Genomic DNA, 20,812 nt, shown 5'->3' with positions numbered 1-20,812 from the left:
AATTCCCAAACCAAATGCAGCACAGCATCTCGGACGTACCACGAATATCGGTGACTTTCTTTTTTAAGAGGAGAGAATATTCATAGGGAAAAAAAAAAAAGAAAGATGAGAAGAAAGCCAGAAGATCTCTGAATGTCTGGCATTGATTTAGAAACACACTTTGCCAAGCAGGATGAACAGGAGCCTTCCCTGATCCATTCAGTGAATGGTTATTAGTATTGATAACAGGGCTTTTGCTCTGAAGAGAAAGAGTAGGGAATAACTTTGGGAACAAATATATTTCTGTAAATAAAGTTTTCCCAATTCAGATGTTTTTTAGGAAGTGGGGGGAAAAAAAAACTTCTTCTCAAATGTCAAGTACTTGAAAGATTAAAAATAGACCACCGGAATAAATAAATTAACCCAGAAGAGAGGACTGATGCTCTGCAGGCACCAGGGATTAAATAAACTCACTAAATTCAAAGTGGTATGCCAGATAAGAGCTCTTTGTGCTGCAGCATGTACAGCTTATTGATTATAGGATTGAGGTGCTGTGCACTCTTGTAAAATGTACTCTGGTTGATACGACTTAATCCTGCAGTAATGTACAACCTGGTGCATGGAGCATGGAGCTAGCTTATATTTTCTTCTTTATTTTAATTTTGATTGCGTCTTAATTTGCCACACCGCATATGTGCTCTCTCCCACCAGCATTCCCCCAGGCAGCGTTCGCTCAGGATGAGTGACGAGGGGCACTTCAGAAGGTGCTGACTCAGCAGGATGAGGGCTGGGCTGCCCAATGGAAGTCCACACGACGGTGGCTACGGGAATCTTCCTTGGTTATCTTCACTTCCAGAGGGATGTAAAGCCTGAGCACCTCACTTTTCTGTTGCATTGCATGGGCTGGCTGCTTGGTCTCCTCCAACCTAAACCATTCCACTTTTCAATGAGTGGTCTCCGAGTGCCGATGATGCTTGGTTGCTGTACAGAGCCTTGGGGAACAGCTGATAAGGAGACACTTGTTCTGCAAGACTTTCATATTTTGTTATGTGAATCCACCAAGGCAGTGGAAGTGTGTCTAACCAAGGTGAAAACACTACCTGTCCAAATGAGATGGAGATATCTGGATAAAAAGAAGTAGAAAGTTTTGCAAGTCCTGTTGGGTCAAAGCAAGCAATCCCAGAGGGGCTGTTCTACACCGAGCTGGAACGAATTGTTCAGTTCAAATTAACGTACTTTCCACAGTAGAAGGTGCTTTCACCCTCTTGGTCAGATGTTGAACGGCCAAGGTCATTTCACACTAATACAGAAGGACATTGCCTTCCTCCTTTGCAAGCTCTCCTGCCTCTGGTTCTCAGCCCAGCTCTCCCTTGCAGGTTGCTCTGCAGAGTCAGCAGACCTCTCCAAACATGGAATATTACCATATATTTTACCAAGACAGATAAAAGTCTCCAGGCCTCTGGTAGCATGAGAAAGCAGCCAGGCACGGCAGCGATGCTCTCATGGCATGCTGGTCTCCTGGTCCATCTCTCCTTGGGGTTGCTGCCTATCACCCAGCACCTTTGCAGCCTTGGGGGCTCCTTGTGCATTAGTTTTGCGAATCATTGGTATAAAAGTTGATCTGACCAATCTGAAAAACTTTTATCATTAATTTTTGTTTCCCTGGTATAAGGCAACAGCTGAATGAAGGAGCTGCAGTGGCTTGGCATTTGGGTGGCCTCCTGAAATCCCCATATCGCTCACAGGTTTGGCAAATCTCCCAGTATCTTACTTTACCAAAATCAAGCCTCTTAATCTCAAGACATATAGCTGCTGCTAGGTTACACTGCCTCCTGAGTATGATCCACAGGGCCTGTATTTGAACACCGAAGATTCATTAATATTTCCTGCAGAGCGTTCAGTAAGTAGCAAATAAAGCAGGAAGTGTCCCAGATGTTGGAAAGAAAAAATGGAATTATTCATTGCTTACTAACGTCAAATGCTAATGTGAGAAAAGCATCCTTGAAGAAATCCTTGACTAAAATTCATCAGAGTGATGTGAAATCACTGTTTTAATTATGCATTTTTGAATGTATTTATTAGTCCCGGTTCTGATCTGACTTACAGATGTTTAACAGTGATAAGGGTCTACTGCAGTCTTTGGAATTACTCATGATTTATAATGACAAAACTTGGATCAGAATTAGGTCCTTGTCACTACTCTATAATATCCTTTCATCAAAATTCTTCACATTCAACAGATGAAAGAGACCGCGGTTTCCGCAATTTCAAACCCTACCGCTGAGTCCATTAGCTTGTTTTTTGAAATGTCTCTGACGGAAATGATGATTCTCACACAAAATTTTGTCTGCTTGAGTTATATTTGCCACCAGAAACTTGAGAGCGAAGGAATTAGACTCTTTAGTCCATGAAAAAGATGTGTTTGGTTAACACTTGTGCTGGTTACAAAGGTGGCATTTTAATGGAGGAGGCAATTAATTTAGTTATGCTGGTCTATAATCTCATGCTCTGTGTCCTTACAGTTGTGACTGTTACAGTATGCTCAATACCAGAGGGGTTTATTTTAAAAAAACCTCCACTCATGAATGATACAAAGTCACGTGTTTTTCAAAAGAGTGACAGAGTTTTAAACTATTGCTTGTTCTAGAGCTGATCCAGAATGAGCAAGTCTCCAGGGATGGTTTACTCCCAAAGGCATGAATGCATGATTAAGCTAAATGTATTCCATAAACGCCTTGATGACATTAAACTAAATTTTTTAAAGAACAGATGAAGAAAGTTAATAAATTTTTCATTCTATAATATAAAACTCACTTCTATATTCACAACTTCAGGGATCTTCAGCTTCACAGATATCAATAAGTCTGATGGATTTCTTGCTGCATTCTCATCCTTCTGCCCCGGTGTCTCTTATGGGATCATCATTTCTGCATGCTTGAATTGTTTTATGGGATCAGTGAAAGGCAAGTGACTGTAAATCTTGACCTCTTCTGCTCCTGGATTATATACTTTTATTCTTTGTGACCATAAGTGTTCATCTCTACACTGAATAGATAATTAAATGACAAAAATTATTCAAAGGGAATTTATAGTGAGAAATTATCACTTGAAGAACTGGCGGGGCACAGGCACAACCCAAAGAGATATCATGAAAAAAACCCAGTTTAGAATGGCCAGATAAAATACTGAAATATCTGTGTATTCCCAAATGTCATGAAACATCTATTCACTGGGAAAAAACATTGGTTTTACCTGTATATACCAAGTCTATTCAAACAAAATTTCTATTGAGGGAAAACAGTGTGACTTCTGCTTAAGAACTGTAGACCAAGCTTGTTATTCATACGAAAGAACTAATTTTTACATGTGGGAATTACAATTTCTCACTCTGTGTATACCATGAATCTTGTAAAAGAATAATTAGAACTTGCTCCAAAAGGAAAGAAATGCCAGACTTGAATAATATTTTAGGAAGAGCATTAACAAACATTTTTATACTGCCAACAATCTTCACTGCTTTCTAGAAGAGATTTACATTACATTATTAATTAACTACGCTGAGTCAATAGCGTGACATAAAGCGTGGGAGATGTATGTTTAGCACAAACGACGACATTCATGAGAAGAGCGTGCATTTTTAGGAAGTTTGATTTGAAATTTATGCTAATGAGCTCAGCAAGCAAAGGCCCAACAAACTACTTCAAAGCATCAAGATCCAGCCTGAAAAACATGACAAGATCAAATCTTTGTCATTTCTCAAGTGTCTTTACAAACCTCCGTATATACAGTATAAGTTACATCACCTCGATACCTCAATAGTTTGGTGTAGGACTAGCATGGATTACTCTTTGTAGGACCACTACAATCTGTCAGACAACGTACACGTGCGCCATTGCAAGAATTTGAAAGTATCTAAATGCTATATAATTTGTCTTTTTGGAGCTGACTCTTGTGCTACCTCTGTAGAATACAACAAGGTCCCATGGTCTACCATAACAAACAAAATAAAAAATAACAGTGCTATTGTTCTCTCTCCCTTTCCCCCAGCTCTGGCCAACTTTCAGCTTGTGGGTTGTGAATCCCCACAACACTGTGTCCGGGGAAAATATTAAATGTGAAGTAACGTGGTGCTGTAAAGAAGTACTAATTAATTCAGCTTAGGTTTCACACCACAGAAATTGGTTTATTTGCATATTGAAAGTTAGGTTAGGTCAAGGTACATTTGTATCTTCAGAATCAGGGCTTTTAACGAAAAAAAGTTTCTGAGGCTTCCCGACATCCCATTAAAATGGTTGTCCTTTGACGTCAGTTAGAGCCAGCTAAAAAAAAAAATCATCCTTAATTGCTTTTCAGAAATAGACATTATAGCATACACCGTCGCAGCCAGATTCGATTACCTTTTACAAGAAACAAGAATGCTGGGAACGCCATAAAACTCCAGCTCTGCTGAATATGGATGCGGGGCTCTGCTGCCAGCCGGGCGAGCCGGGGGAGCTGCTCTTCACAGCGAAGGCTCTTCCTTGGGCTACAGAGAAAACGGGTGCAAAACCGACAGACAGGCCTAAATTTCTCCAAAGTGTAAAAATGCTGAAGTTGGACTTTCAGCTGGGGCTGGTTTTGGACTGACAGTGGTTGGATGCTCAGCGCTCCATCCCTGCCCCCATGTAAGAGTGTAACCACACACCTACACTGACAATTATAGCTACAGAAACGATCTAGTCCTCAAAACCTGTGTGTGTTTCGTTAGAAGGAGCATCACCCATTTTCTCAAAGGCCTTCTCCAAATTTGTCTTACTCCGATGACTTCATAATGTCTCTGCCGACCACGTAGAAGAGGAGTCCGGAAAGCAAAACCAGGGGCACCCCCGCTGCGGCGAACATGAACGACCACCCGTAATACACGTGCACGGGTACGTCATCCACACACTTCTCACTTCTCTCCAGAAGGATGTACTTCTGAAAATCGGCAGCAAACTCCTTCCACATCACGAAGAGAAATATGAGCAGGAGAAACAAGCCTCCTGGAAAGAGACACGAAGATCAGTTATTCTCTGCATATGAAACACAGAAATAAAATCGAGAAAAGATTGCAACAGGTTTCCACCTATTCTTGCAGGCCCTTTGCATCGAAGCGTAGCGTTGCAGATTCATTACTCGTGACGTTGCGCTGCAGATTTCCACTAAAGCCAAGCCCACTAGCCGTGGGAGAGACCCCCACCACCAGCTCCTGCCCAGCCACAGGCGCTCCGACACCTTGTGCTTTAACCACCAGCGCTATCAAGGGCTCTGCTACCTCTGGGTACGGCCGAGGAGAAACCACCGCGAACACAGCTCATGTTCACAGCAGGGATCTGCACGGGGTTAACTCTGCCGTCCCGTCTTAAAGGCGAGTTGTTCCGCCTTTTTTATTTTTAATTTGCCTGTGATGAGTGAGGAGGCGAGACTTGTTGTTTCCTTTATTTCTCTACCCTTCCAAGTGGTATCAGATCCAATTTCCACCAGAAATTCAGAGATACAAGGGGTAGTCCTGCAAGAGTTATCTGGTGTCAGACCTGCTGCCCCCAGCACCAGTGTGAGCAAACCCCACGCAGACGCTGGAGCGGCTGCTGCAGCTCACAGCAGTTCCCCTCCTTGTGTTACCCCGCCTTCAACTGAGCTTTGCAAGCAAGCATTGAAACACACGGCAAGGAAATACAGATGATCCTACTTTGCAGGGAAACAACACATAATCGAGTGGAAAAGGCATGTAGCCACGAGACATTAATCTCAGATGGGCTACTAAATAACAGACTAATAAAAAAAATAATAAACAGCTTATACCACGAGGCTAGAAAGTCATTTCACTGGCAAGTGCGACCTCCTTTGCCCTCCCCTGGGGCCAGGCGGGAGGAAGGCTGAGACCACACTCAAGCCTGAGCAGTGAGCGCGAGGTCAGCATCTCGCTCGGAGAGGGTCCGCTCTCCTCGGAGCCTCCCCAGCCTCGCAGGCTCCCTGTGACCCAAATAGCAGATCCCCCGCGAGACCTCGCAGCCACGTATTTCCAGCTGCACACCCGCAGAAGGTCAGCGCCCGCAGGAAGAGCTCGGTCACGTCTGAAAAGCACGTGGCGAACAGGCACCTCCCGGTCCTGGCACAGTCCCCAGCGGGTCTGGGGGCTTCAGTGTCTTAATAGGAACCTGCTTTCCCCTTAATTCACTGAGCGATGGTGGTCAGAGGCTGCAGGTCTAGCTCCCCCGTATGCAGCAGATGACAAAAACTAGAGTGGCCCCAATATTATTTACTGTGTCGCATTAAAGAATATATACAGCGGGTTTTAAAGTCAACATATATTAAAACTAAATCGTGACGGTGTGATGACAATCTGAAAGCACTTCAGTAATATCTGGTGCTGCTAATTCACAGTTCAAAGCTTGCTATTTATAATGGTGCTGTATAACATACAGATATACGTGCATACACAGATATATATGAAAGAAATACATCACAGATTATAATATTTTTATGGTAGAAGTGAACAGTTAGAAATCCATTTAGTTGACAAGTTACCACACAGTTCTGCGTATATGTTGTGGTTTGTGCTGGATTTAATTTCTCCCCTTGCAATTTTTAAATCAAAGGTAGCTTGCGCTATATTTAATTATTCTCCCTGGCAGTTTATACACTACAAAATCCGGCTCCCGTGCTAAGCAAAGGAAGGGGCTAAAGCTTGACATTGATATATCTGCTTAGTGATGGTGGTTCCTGAAACCTTGGTCACAGAAAACACATCGGTGTTTAACTGTGCTTCTGCTCATAATGGATATCAGCACATCTGCTGCTACAAACCTCCACGTCTTCTAGCCAAAAATGAGACTTATGTGAAGGTACAGAGGGTTCAAAGTCCTCAGCACATGTTATATAGAAGTCGAAGCTACCCATCCTAATCTGTTCTGTCTATTAAACTGCCTCATATACCATAAGACTGCAAATGGAAGGTTAATAATGAAAAATTGGTGTAACCATACGAATATCCTTTACATCACCATACGCTGTTATTTCAAGCCATTCTCCCTCGCATGGAAAAGTCCTTCTGTTTGCTGGAGAGGCAGGCTAGGAGTTAAATAGCAGCTGTTGTAACATTTGCATGTTCATTGAGATTTTGATACCACTTCAAATTAAGTGCACAAATAAATATTTTACACTTAATATGATAGTTGTATGCTTAAAATACCAATTATTCTACTGTAAGAAAACGATTGCATGTTTAAATAGCCACATGTCCTTTACAAAATACAATATATTGATAAGAAGGCAATTAAGTCTTTATTACTGATGTAATTTAAAATTAAATTAATTAGATAGCGACTGAACCTTGAAATGTGCTCTTTTAGAGATCAATTTCTATTTCATTAACTTATAATACCTACCGTAAGAGATGCAAATAAAACTGTAGCCCTGGCGGGACAGAGGACACGGGTACGGTAGCTCGCTTTGGAATTCTCCTACTTTTCTTTAAATAACTAGGAGGTTTGAGTTCAATTGTCCCAGGACAATTTAGATGGTCTAAGCCTAATTTATGGAAGAAATCAGGTTAAAATCCACCAGTTCTTACCGAGGAGGGTGCGGGGAAGCCCCGTGAGTGGGTGGCACCATCCCTGAGCTCGCCAGGAGCTAAGGACGGGGAAACGCTCCCTCCCCTCGCCCCAGGAGAAGTGCCAGCTCTCGGTGTGGAAGGGTTTATTATTAAACAGGTACCAGAGGTGATGGCATAGCCATGGCATCTAAATTAAGAATACTTTCACACTCTAGGAAAATGACAAGAAAATGTAAAGTAAGCAGCCTTCTTCCCTGGAATAATGACAGCCGAGTGACGAGGAGTCCCTGGGATTTACACCATCTCCGCAGCGAGAAAAGAAAATCAAAAGGGCAGGTGCAGCCGAAGAAGGACGGTGGAAGCGCAGAAAGGGTAGCTCACTGAAAAATGTTCAGCAAAACAATGCTTACTCGGAACAACCACCAGGATTCATGAAACTGCCTAAAATTTGTCACACTTTTAGGAATCAGTAGACTCTGCAGAATGACAACATCAGGATGTTTCACTCCCATATTACCAAAGTGTTTGGCATTTTTGTTTTAAAATGCTCTTTGATTTTGGATTTTTCACCTTTTGAACAGGTCTCTCTTTACCATCTGTTGTTGGGGGCTTTTGGTCTTGGCTGCAGTGGAAAGACATCTTCTTCTCCTGCCAGCCCCAAGTGGCTTTTTATGTACAGATTCCTTCCTGCCTTGGGCAGCAAAATGAAAAACTGAAAAAAAATCTAGTTTTCTGCCCAAGAAATGAGCCCGGCATCAGCACACATGCCTGAGATGCAGGAGGTGTGTTGGGTCTGGGTGAGCGAAGACATCATCAAACCAGACCATCCCCATGCTCCTCTCCACATCCCTGTGGTTTCTACCACTGGAAAATTAACCAAGTGATCTCTTTCTCTCCCTTTCCCTCTTTGCCTCTGTTCATTAGGATGGCACAGCAAAAAATTAACTGCAAGACTCCATCTCATAGCTGCTGAATCACAAAATGGTCAGGGTTGGCAGGGCCCTCTGTGGGTCACCCAGTCCAACCCCCTGCCAAAGCAGGGTCACCCAGAACAGGCTGCACAGGACCGCGTCCAGGAGGTTAACAGCATCTTCTGGGGAGGGGCTAATTGCAAGAAAATTGAAGTAGAGTATTAAATATTTCTCCTTCGTACACCACTAACTGCAGGACAACAGATCCTGGGGTCCATCTCCCCCTCCCAGGAGAGCTGCACCTTCATTGTGGGTAAATTGGAGTCCGGCTTTTTCTTTCTCTTGCTTCATATCCTTGTGACACCTTTCTAGCTGCTAATTGTAGGGACAGGTGAGTGAACTCAATCTTCAACTCTTCTTCTGTGGAAGCTACCGAACTTTCGTGTAATCTGCTAATTACGAGAAAAATGAACTTTGACTCATTCGCCTTTCTCACTCGTTGCCTCTTAAGGATGTTAATAACAAAGAAATGGAGGGGTGACTTTCAGCTGCTCTTCCACAACTGTGAGCCTTTACTGCACATGGGGAGCCTGAGACTGCCAAAATGGAGATGTTTCATTTGGGAAGAGGAATCTGAGCATAAAATTCAGCACTGCTAGTCACAGGACTGGCAAAACAGCCTTTTTTTTAATGCAGTCAGCTGACGCTGAAGAACAAGCCGGTCTGAGCACACGCCGTGCTCCGCTCGCAGGAGCTCTGAGAAGCACAGGAGAAGCTTTATGCTGCCTTTGCCTACTGGAAACGGCCCATGGCCATGGCAATTCTGGGGCTGCAGGATGGTGCGAACATGCCCCTGTGTGCCACACAAGTGGGGATGCTGCAGAAACAGCACCGGGACCACAGCGATTGGAACCAGCATAGACGGTTCATGTCTATGCTGGTTCATCATCTATTTGTGCTTTCCAGTGAAAGCAGAGCTGATAACAAGCTCCTCCTTAGGCTGCTTAACATCACTTGTGACACACATCCTTATTGCTTGCCTTGAAAACTCACCGTACACTCATGTTTTGCCTGTGCATTCCCTCCAGAGCAGCCTCCTCATCCCTGAGCAAGCCACCGGGTAGAGCTCAGGTCATTTTTCACTTAAGCCTACAGCCACACAGCTGGCCTGGACATATTAAGGCAGCACAGCAGGCCCAATAATTGCCCTATGGCTGGATGAAGTTCATGCTCACTTCTAAGCTTGGTCTCTAAAATGGCCGTTAGAAGGAAAGCAGCACTTCGGCTATTTGCTCATGCAATTCGGGCACTTTTGGGAGCAGGCTGGCCAGGGTACCTGCTCTGCTGGGGAGGTCGATGTGTGAAATGCAACCAGCAGCAAATGTCAGATGGGCTCCGGCTGTGTTTCCCGAGCTGCCCAGCCGAGGAAATCAAGGGACATGGCTGCGGTCCTTTGACAGAGCTCTCAGAATCGCCACCACCGAGCACTACACTTGTTACGGTAGCTGGCAGACGGTCAGATCCGTCCTCTTGAAAGTACAGTAAGTAACAGGCATCTCGGAGAGGAAACCCAAAGGGATCTAACCGAGCAACAAAAATCATCACCCTTAGGCACTGAAATCCCTCAGCGATGGAGGGGCACAAGTAACTCCTCGAGATCATGTCAGGCTGGTTAACCATAACTGTGCGTGGAAGGGTATTTGCACCAGTAACATCTGTAGAGCCTCTCGGTGGCAAACGTTGCGTCATTTTGCAGTGATTAACCACATCTCTCTGGTTTCATGGCCTTGGCGTGGGCTGCCACCAAAAGGGGCAGAGGGAGGTTATGGACAGAATAAAGTCACATATAAAGGCTGCTCCGAGAGGCCAGGTCATCTTGCAGCTGCAGTGCCCCATCTCACCATCCGACTGCCAGACCACGCTCCCTCCCTACAAATTGCCGGCGCTTTCACACTTCCTCAAGGAGAGATCGTTTCTGCGAGGGAGGTTAATTAACACTGACCTGCAGGCCATGGTTAGAAGACAAGACACGCTTTCTCCTGCATCATCTCTCCTCATCCCGCTATCTGAAGGGATGGCTAGGGAGTTGAAGCTGTATTAAATCTATTGTTCCTACTGCTTAGTGCAATTATGCAAAATATTTTTAGAGTGGACAGCGAGAAAATATCCATGGAGGGATGCATCCCGAATGCACCAGGAAGGCAGGGCCAAGCTGGACCTAGAGGTCTGAGCTTGGGATCCCTCTGCCCCAATAAAGAATCAGCTGAAACTCTAAGCAAACTTTGGTGAAAATGCAGAAATACCATTGCACTCTCCTAGCTATCGTTTAGGTTGAAAATACAGCAGGAATTCTCTTCCAGCTGAACTCATTCCTCCTAATGACAGTTAATAACTATGATTGCTGTTCAGATTGAGACTGCATTAATACAAACTTCAATTTAAACAGCAGCATCTTTGTCTAATGCCAAGAGGTTTATGTGATGCATAATCAGCTCTTCTAAAAAGTGTCACATTCTATGCCCTTGCCTTTTAATCAAGAAGCAGTCAAATAAAGTGCAAAAACAATGAAAAAGATGGAATACAGTGACTCAATATTACCCGACATCCTTTTCTGTGTGATATTTTACTTATCTGGCCAGTGTCAGAAAGCAACCGATCTCAGTTTTTCCATTTGGGCTGAAAGTTGAGCGTTTTGAAGAGGTAGTCCGAGCAGATTCAAATATTCAGCCCTAGTCTCACAAGAAGCGATGACTTCAACGCACACACGTCAAGTGGCCCGCACTACTCGGTAGCAGGCATCGGTACCTGGTGGAGATCTCACAGCAAGGCATCTTGCTTTCCCAAATGAAATCCGTGTGTGTAAACCCACGTGAAATTAACCTTTAGAAAAATTAAGCCCAACCAAGCATTTGTTAAACTATAGAACACAGAGAAGCAGGTACCCGCAGGTTTGCTGCCCTCGCCTCAGTTACTGCAGACCTGGAGGCAAACGGAAAACTGGACAAAATGCAAAGTGAATTAGCAGAGGCAGGTAGGGCCACGTTGATTTAGTGCCTTCCAGATTATTTTAGACAAATAGTTAGATGTCATCTAGCTTCTTTTTAACAAGCAGCTCTGCTAGCATCACATGGTTAATCATTAGTACATCTGGAGGAGACAGAAATTAGGAGAGGAACTATAAAATGGAGAGGGAGCTAAATAATGAGGGAAAAGAGTAAAAGGCAATAATGGCAGGGCATGGCAAGATTGGAAGGAGTTTAGGTGGAGTTCAGGTGGAGTTCCTGCAAGGTCAGTGTTGGCACCGCTCTTGTTAAATATTTCCACAAATATTTCCAGCCCCCAAAAACTTGGGCGCACTCATAGCCCAAACCAGAGCAAAGACACGGGTTCATGTTTGATTCACGCCATGTATGAGGAAGCAGGACCTGGTGCAGGATCTGTAATTAACCACTGTTTTTTCAGAGAAAGGCCTGACTTCATAACGAAGTTCTTCATTGGCACGGCTCAGCTGAGCGCCAGCCTTTAGCTACTTGAGTCACTAACAAAGCTTATTGCTGAGTTGAGTCACTGTTATAAATCAAGTATTTCTACTAGTTAAGCCAGTTATTCCTTCTCAAATACGAAAAAGGAAAAAACCCAAGTGATAATTCAGCGGAATCGTTTGTAACGGCAGTGGGAATAATGAATAAATGCCTATTTTTAATTGCTTTTCCTGCTGTGCCACCTCTTTTATCTTTTCAGGTTTTATTAAGGCAGCCCTCCCATTCTGAATCGGCGGGTATGCCTTTCATCGCTCAGCGGGTTTCCAGCTCTGCCAGATGTGAACAGCAGAGACAGGAGAGGCCCAGATGCAAAGGCTGACTTCGGGGAACAGAGCGTGGCTGCCGGCTGCCGGGGGTTAGCGCTGCCGTGGACTTTACTGAAATAAAAGGCTCTGCTTCTCTGCCTTGCGTAGAAGAGTAGGAACAAAAAAAAAAAAAATATCCAAAGCCCCAGCCTCCCTAGGACTAAGGACTGTCTTGCTAAAGCTTGACTGAGCATAGAGGTTTAATTCTGGCAGGGAAAGAGGGAAATCATTCACTCCAAGCCAGCGCAGCCCCCACCAGAGCCCCCACCACCCCAGCAGTGCCTCTTCCCCGGTTTCGCCGCACACACGAGGCAGAGCTCGGCCGCAGCGTCCCTGCCCCGGCCATATCCCGTTACCGACACTTACCCGAGGCGAGGAGGAATCCTCCTCCGACTTTGTAGGACCGGGGGCTGACGAAGGGCACGCCACAGACCAGCAGCAGCCCTCCCACCAGCCCGGCGGCCACGGCCAGCAGGATGAACGCCGTCCAGAAGCCTCTGTACACTGCACGGTCACAAAGAGTAAAGTCATAGGAAAGGAGAGGGAAAGTGGTTTTCCTCAGTCTGTGTTTAACTCCTGCTTCAGCAAGAGTAAAAGCAATAACCTGTAACGCTGCTCGTGTTAGGCTGGAGCTCCCGCTTTGCTAATGCCCTGCCGCGGCGTGGGTGCAACGTGGCTGGAACCGGTGCAAGTTCAGCTTGGCTGTCATGCCCTACATACCGGGATTGGAAGGAGTACAGGGGGTGGAAGGCTTTGCCAGGGAAGCAAGCCACAAAAGGGGGTGAGAGTAAAGGACACCACGCTTAGCTGTGCCTGTGGGGGATGGAAGAGCTTGGCAAGAAAGGAAGGAAAATAGCAAAATTTGGAGAGACGGAATCAGACCACGTCTTTGTTCCTTTTTAATTAACACTTACAGAAGGTGCCAGGTTCCTGGTTTAAAATAAAGGCGGATTTTATTTGCAGGACTGCAGGGAAAACGAGAGTTCATGATTTCCCCCATCAGTGGCCTTGCTTAACCCCCAGTAAGAGAACAGCCGCCTCTTCACCCACTGAGTTTTGGGGAGGGGTGCTGCACCCTCATGCAACCACAGCAGCCAGAGCCAAGCGAGCTTGCGTCCATCACACCCCACGGGACGGGACGTAGCCAACTAATTTAAATCTCTTAGCAACCAGGTCTGTTCCAGCCACTGCCACAAGCCTTGGCCAAAGGGGGTGGTCTTCAGGTAGAGACCCTCTGATACCCTGCTCCCAATTCCCCTGATTTCTCTGGTCCCCTCAGACCACCCCATCTGGCTCTGCTTGCTGTTTTTCAGAAAGACTACTTAGATTTGAGCCGAGCACAAGCAAGCGGGCAACGCTGGAATGATTCACACTTGAAAGAAAAATGATACAGAGAAGATGTGTTTTGCTCATTGGAAACCATTTTGTCAGGAGAGCCACTTAGGGAGAGATAAGTATCTTGAACTCTCCAAAACCACAGAATTCATTTTCATGTTTAACCTCCCGTCACCCATCTCTCTCAGGGAGCCTAAGAGGATGCAGATAAGGCAGAATTATCTCTGGAGCAGGTAATAGCTGGAGGACCCCCCTCTTCTTGGATGGCCTCCCGTTTTGTCATCATTTGCATATGAGGATGGACTGGTTTGAAATAAAATGAGTGTCACCGACGGAAGCATCTGCTCTCTGCAGTTGTCCAAGTGCTTTGCTGAGGGGTTGGGGCGGCAGAGGAGCCCTAAATGTGGGTGCCGAGACATCCTCTCTCCCCAGGATCAGAGCACAGAGGTGAATTGGCAGAACCCCACGGCACCCCAGGGTGCAGCCCCTGCACGGAGCCCTCCCCGGGACCCGTCCCAAAGGGCATTTCTGGAAGGCAGCTGAAGAGGATTTCATAGCAAGGGCTGACAGGCAGGGACAGATGCCTCCAGGGCCCTTTATTTAGTACGGAAAAAATAGTGTGCTTATCAGCAAGATCATTCAGAAACCAGACGTCACGCCTGCCTCTCCTAAGCAGAAAAAAAACCCCACCACTTAACCCGCGTGTTTGCCGCACACAGCCTGCGTTGGGCTCCTCCTCCTACCATCGACGGGTCCCTTGTATCCATTTTACACTGCGGTGTGTTCCCCGAGGCAGGAATCCTGCACAGCGCAGCAAAAGAAACTAGCTGCTCTCCCTCACATGCTCCTACTGACAAATGGTGTTTGGGTTTGTTTTTTTTTTAATTAATTCCTCATAAAAAAATATATAAAAATAAAAAAGGTACTGCTAAAGGCTAAGGAAAAGGTCAAGATGTTTGTTTGTGCAGCATGCCTGCCCCAGATCCCTGGAGGCAACATGGAGTGATGCACACTATTTAAAGAAATCAATTCATTTCAAAAAAGATCATTGAATTAATTCGAGCTGCTGACACCAATTTAGCAAATTCAAATTCTTAACAGCAGCTGACTCATTAAAGAACTCTGAAAATATAGAGAAACATAAATAAAAGGGAACCAGTTGAAAAGAGCGCTCTCCAACTGTGTCATATTTGGTGTATTAAGAATAAGCCAGTCACTTACGTGGATCTTCTAACAATTTGGTCTTTAACTGATTTTCCAGTGCTTGTTTATTTTGTCTTGCAATCAATCTACACTAGAGCTCTCCCAGGGAGTCAGACTCGGGAAACTGGTCCGTGTCGGGCTGTCACAAGCCTGCAGCCCAGGAGAAATTATTCCTGTTGCTTGCCCACAGGATCTGGATCTGGGCACAGGGCTGAAGACCTTTGCCCCCAGCTCCTCCCAGTGAGCAAGGAGGTGGGAGAAGGGAGAGAATGGATTTAGCATCTTCCCTTGCTCATAGGAGTAGGTGATGAGCACCCAGTGGGAGGGTGCACAGCTCATGGTCAGGCATGGCTGGCTCTGGAGGAAAGAAATGTGGGAGAACATCTCAAGGTGCTCGGGACTTGGCTAAGCAAAGCTTTTGTTGACTAAGCAAAGGCATTTTGTAAAGGAGCTTTCCAAAAGTGTTGGCCATACGCATTTGCAATGGGAGAACCGCAGCACTGACACACATTGTAAATCTCTGCCCGGTCGCTTGGGAAAGGAGCTGCTGGAGGAGAAGGAAAGAAACCCACCTGCAGTCGTGTCGTAGGAAGGATGGGGGAAAGGTCCAAGCGCAATGGGCATGGGAAAGAGGTAGCCATGCATGCAGAACTTGGGGTGTGCTTGGCTGGCTGAAAAAGAAAAACAAAACAAAAAAACCCCCTGTTTGCTTCTATTTTCTGCAAAATCACAGATACAGTATTCAAGATGACAATGTACTATTCTGCAAAACCCTCAGTGAAATCAGAAGGCTGGGGAGTAAAGAAGGATGGTAAACCCTGGTTAGAGAGAAAACAGAAAAAGAATTATGAGAAAGGAGAGGTATAACAGGATCTGAGACCGCTACCCCATACATCTTCTCATCTTCATAACCCGAGTCTGAGGCAGACATAAATCATGAAAGATGGAGCAACTCAAATCAGCGTCAATATTCCCACTGCTGTTTTCCTCCAGAAAACGTGTCAGATCACCTGGAAGGGGCAAAGGTATTTGAGTACCAGGACAAGCCACCTTCCAAGACCTCCAGTTTGTGAGAAAGGAAAGCACAATCAGAATGGAAGTGTCCCATCAATATTAATACCATTGAGGCTTATCTTGATTAACGGTAATAGAATGAATGTTAAATGAATTAATTAATGGTTGGCCACTTATTTAAATATGTTCCCCAGCTCAAAGGAACACTTTATAATAGGTGGACATTAGTTCATGCTAAATTGACTATGGAATACCTATTGAATTAATTATTACATCCATGAGAGCAGCAAATTAATTTGCCATGATCAATCCTATTATAATAAATACCTAAAGAAGTAATACAAATTTGCCAGTTATCAGAAAGAGTCATTTTACTTCAGGTAACATTATATTATATCATGTATTTCCGTATCATGTAATTAGATAGCAAACTCCCTCTCTCCAGACTGTCCTTTTTTATCAGAAAATTTCTGCATGAAAAATCTCACGTCGTTCAGTTGAACAGTGGCAGTAACTGTTCCTGCAAGATTTTTTGGAAAACACGGGTCAGGGAGTGGGGAACAGCAAAGCCATCTGAACTTTGAATCATTGTGGAGTAAAATTATTGTGGGAACCCACATCATTTACAGCCCAAAGCCCTATGAGGCGACCACGTTGCTCCACTGACATGGCAGCATCTTTGAGCAGACCGAAGGAGCCGGGATCTCAGGGTCAAGGCTTTTGCAGAACTTATTTAAAATCTCCTTTCTTATCCTCAGTAGTTCTCTAGGGTTGCAGCATCCCAGGGAAAGGCTGTCCTCTAATTACCCACTGCGCACTAATGCAGGTGAGCCGGTTGCTGGCTCGGCTGCCAGTGGGGCTGGTGCCAGGCATGTTGGGGGGTGGTGGGAGCGCCTGGTTCACTGGGCCAAGACCCCACACTTCACTGCCACCAGTCAGCACCAACTGGTGTCTCAGAACAGGTTTCACTTTCTCCTTCAATTTCTTTTTGAAGAGTGAATGTGCTTTCAGGAAAAAAAAGAAAAATTATTTTGCATCCGTCTGTTTAATCACGTATGTAATTTCAATTACCTTAAAAAGCAAAACAGGCAAGATCTTAAAATCAAGGTCTTGTGTGCTCAAGAGCATAAACACACGTGGTTACAGCTCTCTCGCCATGGTCCACCACTGCCCACTAGTTGAGGTCCTGAGCACCCAGGGAGACCACACGTGTGCATGTTCAGCCTTCCCCATGCCGAAATCAGCGGGAGGTGGGAACGCTCAGCACTCTGATGGCTGAGAACTCTGACTGAAGAGCTATGCTAACGGTCAGGAAAGGCATGGGCTCATTTAGCAGACCTTAGCTGAAGAAAAGCATCAAGAGGTATGGGGGAAGAGTTGTCCTTGCTGGTGGAAGCCACCACACCACAAGACTTCATAGGTAATGTATTAAATGGCATCAAGAGGCTCCCACATTTCTGTGAACAACCCTCTGAGAGCAAAATCCAAGTCAAAAAAAGAGCACAGAAAGGGTGAGCCAAGTTTGCTTTCGATAGAGAGACGACGAGAATGAAAAAAAAGTGAAATAAAGACAACTGTCTCCTCATCCCTGGGAGGCCTTCTTGTGCTTGTTTGCAACTCAAACTGCGAGCGAATGCTGTGGATATGGTGCAGTGGCATCATACTTACTGTACCAGAAGGTCCAGATGGTCTCCGGATGGCCCTCACCAAAGAACCAGCACCGCCAGAAGAAGCCCTCGTGATGGAAAGTGAGGATCTCCTTCCTGACCTCTGTCGGTGTTTCAGCCTGCAGAGGAATGAAAGCCCAAGCTGATACATGGATGATCAAGATGGAAAGGTGGAAAGCACGTATTTTTGGATTAGATAGTTTCTGCTTTCATTTTTTTGTTGGGATTTTCATTTGTTGTTGTTCGAGTTTGTTTTGGAGGGGTTGGGGAACAAAGGCAGCTGCTGCCCTTGACTTTCTGCCGTATAACAGCTACAAGATGTTCTCACTACAAATCGTCCTGCAGATGTTCACAAAACCATTTCTTCTTTCTCTAATATCTTTAAACCACTGTTTGCCAGATCTGGACAGGTATGCCAGGCTGGTTGTATTCTACTTGTGTTCTACTTCTTAAACTCCTTCCTTAAGTAAATTTTACTGCTGTTGTAATCAGTTGGCAGCAGGTTAATTACCAGGTAAGCAATTTTAGGTGTGACCCAATGCAACAGTTCAGATGTCCTTGCTACTCTGCGGGATCCATGTAAGGTCTGGCTTAGCCCCAGAAGACAGCCCATCTCTAACACTCCCGGTGAGGCTCTTCCAATCACCAGCCCGATAGTTTTCTTCATTCTCTCCCTCCGCTGAGCCAGTAGAAGTTATGCTAAACCTACATGAGACACGAATTACTCTGCCCACGTCAGCCTTCTCTTAGACCATGATAGGAATGTTGACAATTTTTCCTGTTTTGATGAGTCTACTTCAACCCCCAGACCCATGAGTACAAGGTTTAGGTCTTTACAGAAGGGAGGATGTTGCAAAGTTGAGTCATGGACTATTAACGAAAAAAAAATATTAAAACTATGGCCAAATATCAATTGTATCTTTATCACATACAGTTTGCTATAGGAGACATGACTGCTACAAAAATACGTTACGTGAAGGACGGAGAAACTCTGTATGGGATTGGACCCTGTGAACCAGAGAAAGGAGATGGGACTCAATGGGTAGGTGCTAGAAGATGCTTTGCTTGCCTCGAGGTTTTTACGTGCCAAGTTGTGACTGCTTCCAGAGCTCTGACCTGTTTCTCCTTTTACCTTCAGCATAAAATACTAACTATGACAATTGTAACACGCAGCCCCCAAACTTCTTCAGCAGGATGGCTGCTGACTTATTGCATCTACGGCACGTTTAATCGCTGTTTCGCAGACACTCAAGACCATCCTTATCTGTAAGGGACAGGATTTGCCAGTTGAAGAACGGGCAGAGAAGGTAAAACACAGCCCGTTGTACACAACCGGTAACTGAAATAGAAATAATAGAAACAGTGTCTGAAATAGAAGTAAAATAGCTCAGAGGAAAGAGCAAGAGCAGTTCCTATTTGTGCCTGGCACTTCTGAAGTCGCTCTGCCTTAGTGACAGGTGCACTTACACTTGGCCAAGAGCACATCTGAAACGTTTGAGATGCTTATTCACTTCATGCAGTGCAACATCTCTAGTCTCTCCACTTTAAAAGACAACAGCACAAACAAAAATCTGAAATAATCAACATTGTCTTCTCCCAAGTGCACAAAAACTGAGCGGCACTCCTCCGTCCGTGACTCCCTGCCATCTCCAGAGCTCTGCTATGCTGCTTTACACTGTAAAGACACGCTCTTCTGCCAGGCAGTTTTTCTATCATAATCTTTTTTTTTTCAACAAAGTTATTTGGAAACATGACTCAAGCGAACACTGTCCTACATTTGATTCTGGGATTCTGAAATGAAAGAAAAAATTTCTCGCTGGCATCTTGATGCTTACCCAGTGTGACTCACCGCACCAGAAATAAAAATCAAACCTAATTGGGTTGAACTTTGAAGTAACAAAAAGTCTGCACACAACAAGGATCTTCCTGTCATTTTGTAATTGAAACCGCACATTGATCAGCACAAAAACATTTTTGAAGAGTGGGTGGCTCGAGGAACTGATCTGGTTGTTATTTCATCGAAGAGTTAAACAGTAAGTGCAGCTAAAAATCAAACTTCCATAAGTGATATCGGCAGTTAGCACTAAAATACTAAATCATCCTTCAAAAATTACTTTTCCTGCTGAATAAAATCCTACATAAATCTTAATTCTGAAATATATAGACCTCTTCTTGTTAGACGCACAGGAATTCTTGTCTACTCTGTTCTGCGTCTGATGTTCTCTTTGTTTTCTGTCTGTGCTGTAGTCACATCGCTTCAGAAGTAAGTGATTGCCAAGTCCTACACTCGAAAATATGAAGTATTTTTAAATGAAGAAACTGCAGAGGGAGAAATCTTTCAACGACAAATATCAGGAGATATCTTTTGTCTTTAGAGGCAAACACTGTCAACAAATAAACGCTCTTGCATTTCTGCCTTTCATTCCCTAATGTTCGTAGCTGCCAGATTACAGAGGTGCTGTCTCAATGTTTCCTAGATGCACCTTACTTCACTCGAAATGCTAGGTGGCATGGAAATGCGGGTTTGGATTTTGAGGTCAGCTCAGGCTGCCATTTGACATTAGCAGGTCACTTTCAATCAGCATAAATATTATCACAGATTCCAAACTTTAAAAATTTTAGACTTTTAAATACTTAAACAACTCGATTCTTCCGAAGCAAGATAAGATCTCAGCGTTTACCTGCCCGGTCCGCAGAGTGCTATTCCCACGCTCGAAGACGCCGCAGGTCTCGGTAGCTAGAAGCCAGTAATCCGTCCCAAAAGCAACGAGGAAGAGCAACACGCCGGTGCCGCCGAGGATCCCGGCTGCCAGGGCGGCCGCGCCAGCCTTCATGGGGCAGCAGGTAGGCAGCAGAATTGGAGATCAGGAAAGAAGAAAACCCCTGAAGTTTCCTGGATCAGTGGGAGAGAGGGACGAGAGAAGTGCTATTTTTGGACATGGGTAAGAATCTTCTCCTGGCTGGTGTGAGTTTCAGTGGGTGGTGGGAACAGGACTAATAAAAGCAGATGACCTGGTGTAACCAAACAGCTGTGGCATTAAGGAACATGACAAATAGCTATTGAGACGGAGCAGGAAGATTTCCAAATAAATACACGGCTGTTCGTTTCAGCAGAGCGGTGCGGAGATCCCTTAGCTTCTGCCAGTCAGGCAGTGTCTGTAGGTCACGATGCAGAACTGCCCAGGACACTCAGAGTCTTTAAAACCCCATTTGTGCCTGAGATTTGCAGAGAGGCTGTGCACGGCTTCAGCAGATCTGAACTCAAAAATCTTTGCCGTGTCAC

The 20,812-nt window shown here is 44.9% G+C and overlaps 1 protein-coding gene across 1 annotated transcript; it reads right to left on the bottom strand.

Moving 5' to 3' along the window:
* Window positions 1–4,136: 4,136 nt before the first annotated feature.
* On the bottom strand, window positions 4,137–20,812 carry LOC104332256 (transmembrane protein 182). The gene is made up of 5 exons (XM_009937653.2): window positions 20,211–20,812; window positions 17,531–17,648; window positions 15,421–15,519; window positions 12,677–12,814; window positions 4,137–5,000 (listed from the first exon to the last, which is right to left on the bottom strand). The coding sequence occupies exons 1-5, from the start codon at window positions 20,361–20,363 to the stop codon at window positions 4,771–4,773; spliced, it is 738 nt and encodes a 245-aa protein (XP_009935955.2). The 5' UTR covers window positions 20,364–20,812; the 3' UTR covers window positions 4,137–4,770.

The sequence above is a fragment of the Opisthocomus hoazin genome, chromosome 14 (assembly GCF_030867145.1).
Source record: "Opisthocomus hoazin isolate bOpiHoa1 chromosome 14, bOpiHoa1.hap1, whole genome shotgun sequence".
In the NCBI taxonomy this organism is placed as follows: domain Eukaryota; kingdom Metazoa; phylum Chordata; class Aves; order Opisthocomiformes; family Opisthocomidae; genus Opisthocomus; species Opisthocomus hoazin.
The sequence above is the reverse complement of the archived record's forward strand: the minus strand, read 5'-3'. Positions and strand labels throughout refer to the sequence as shown.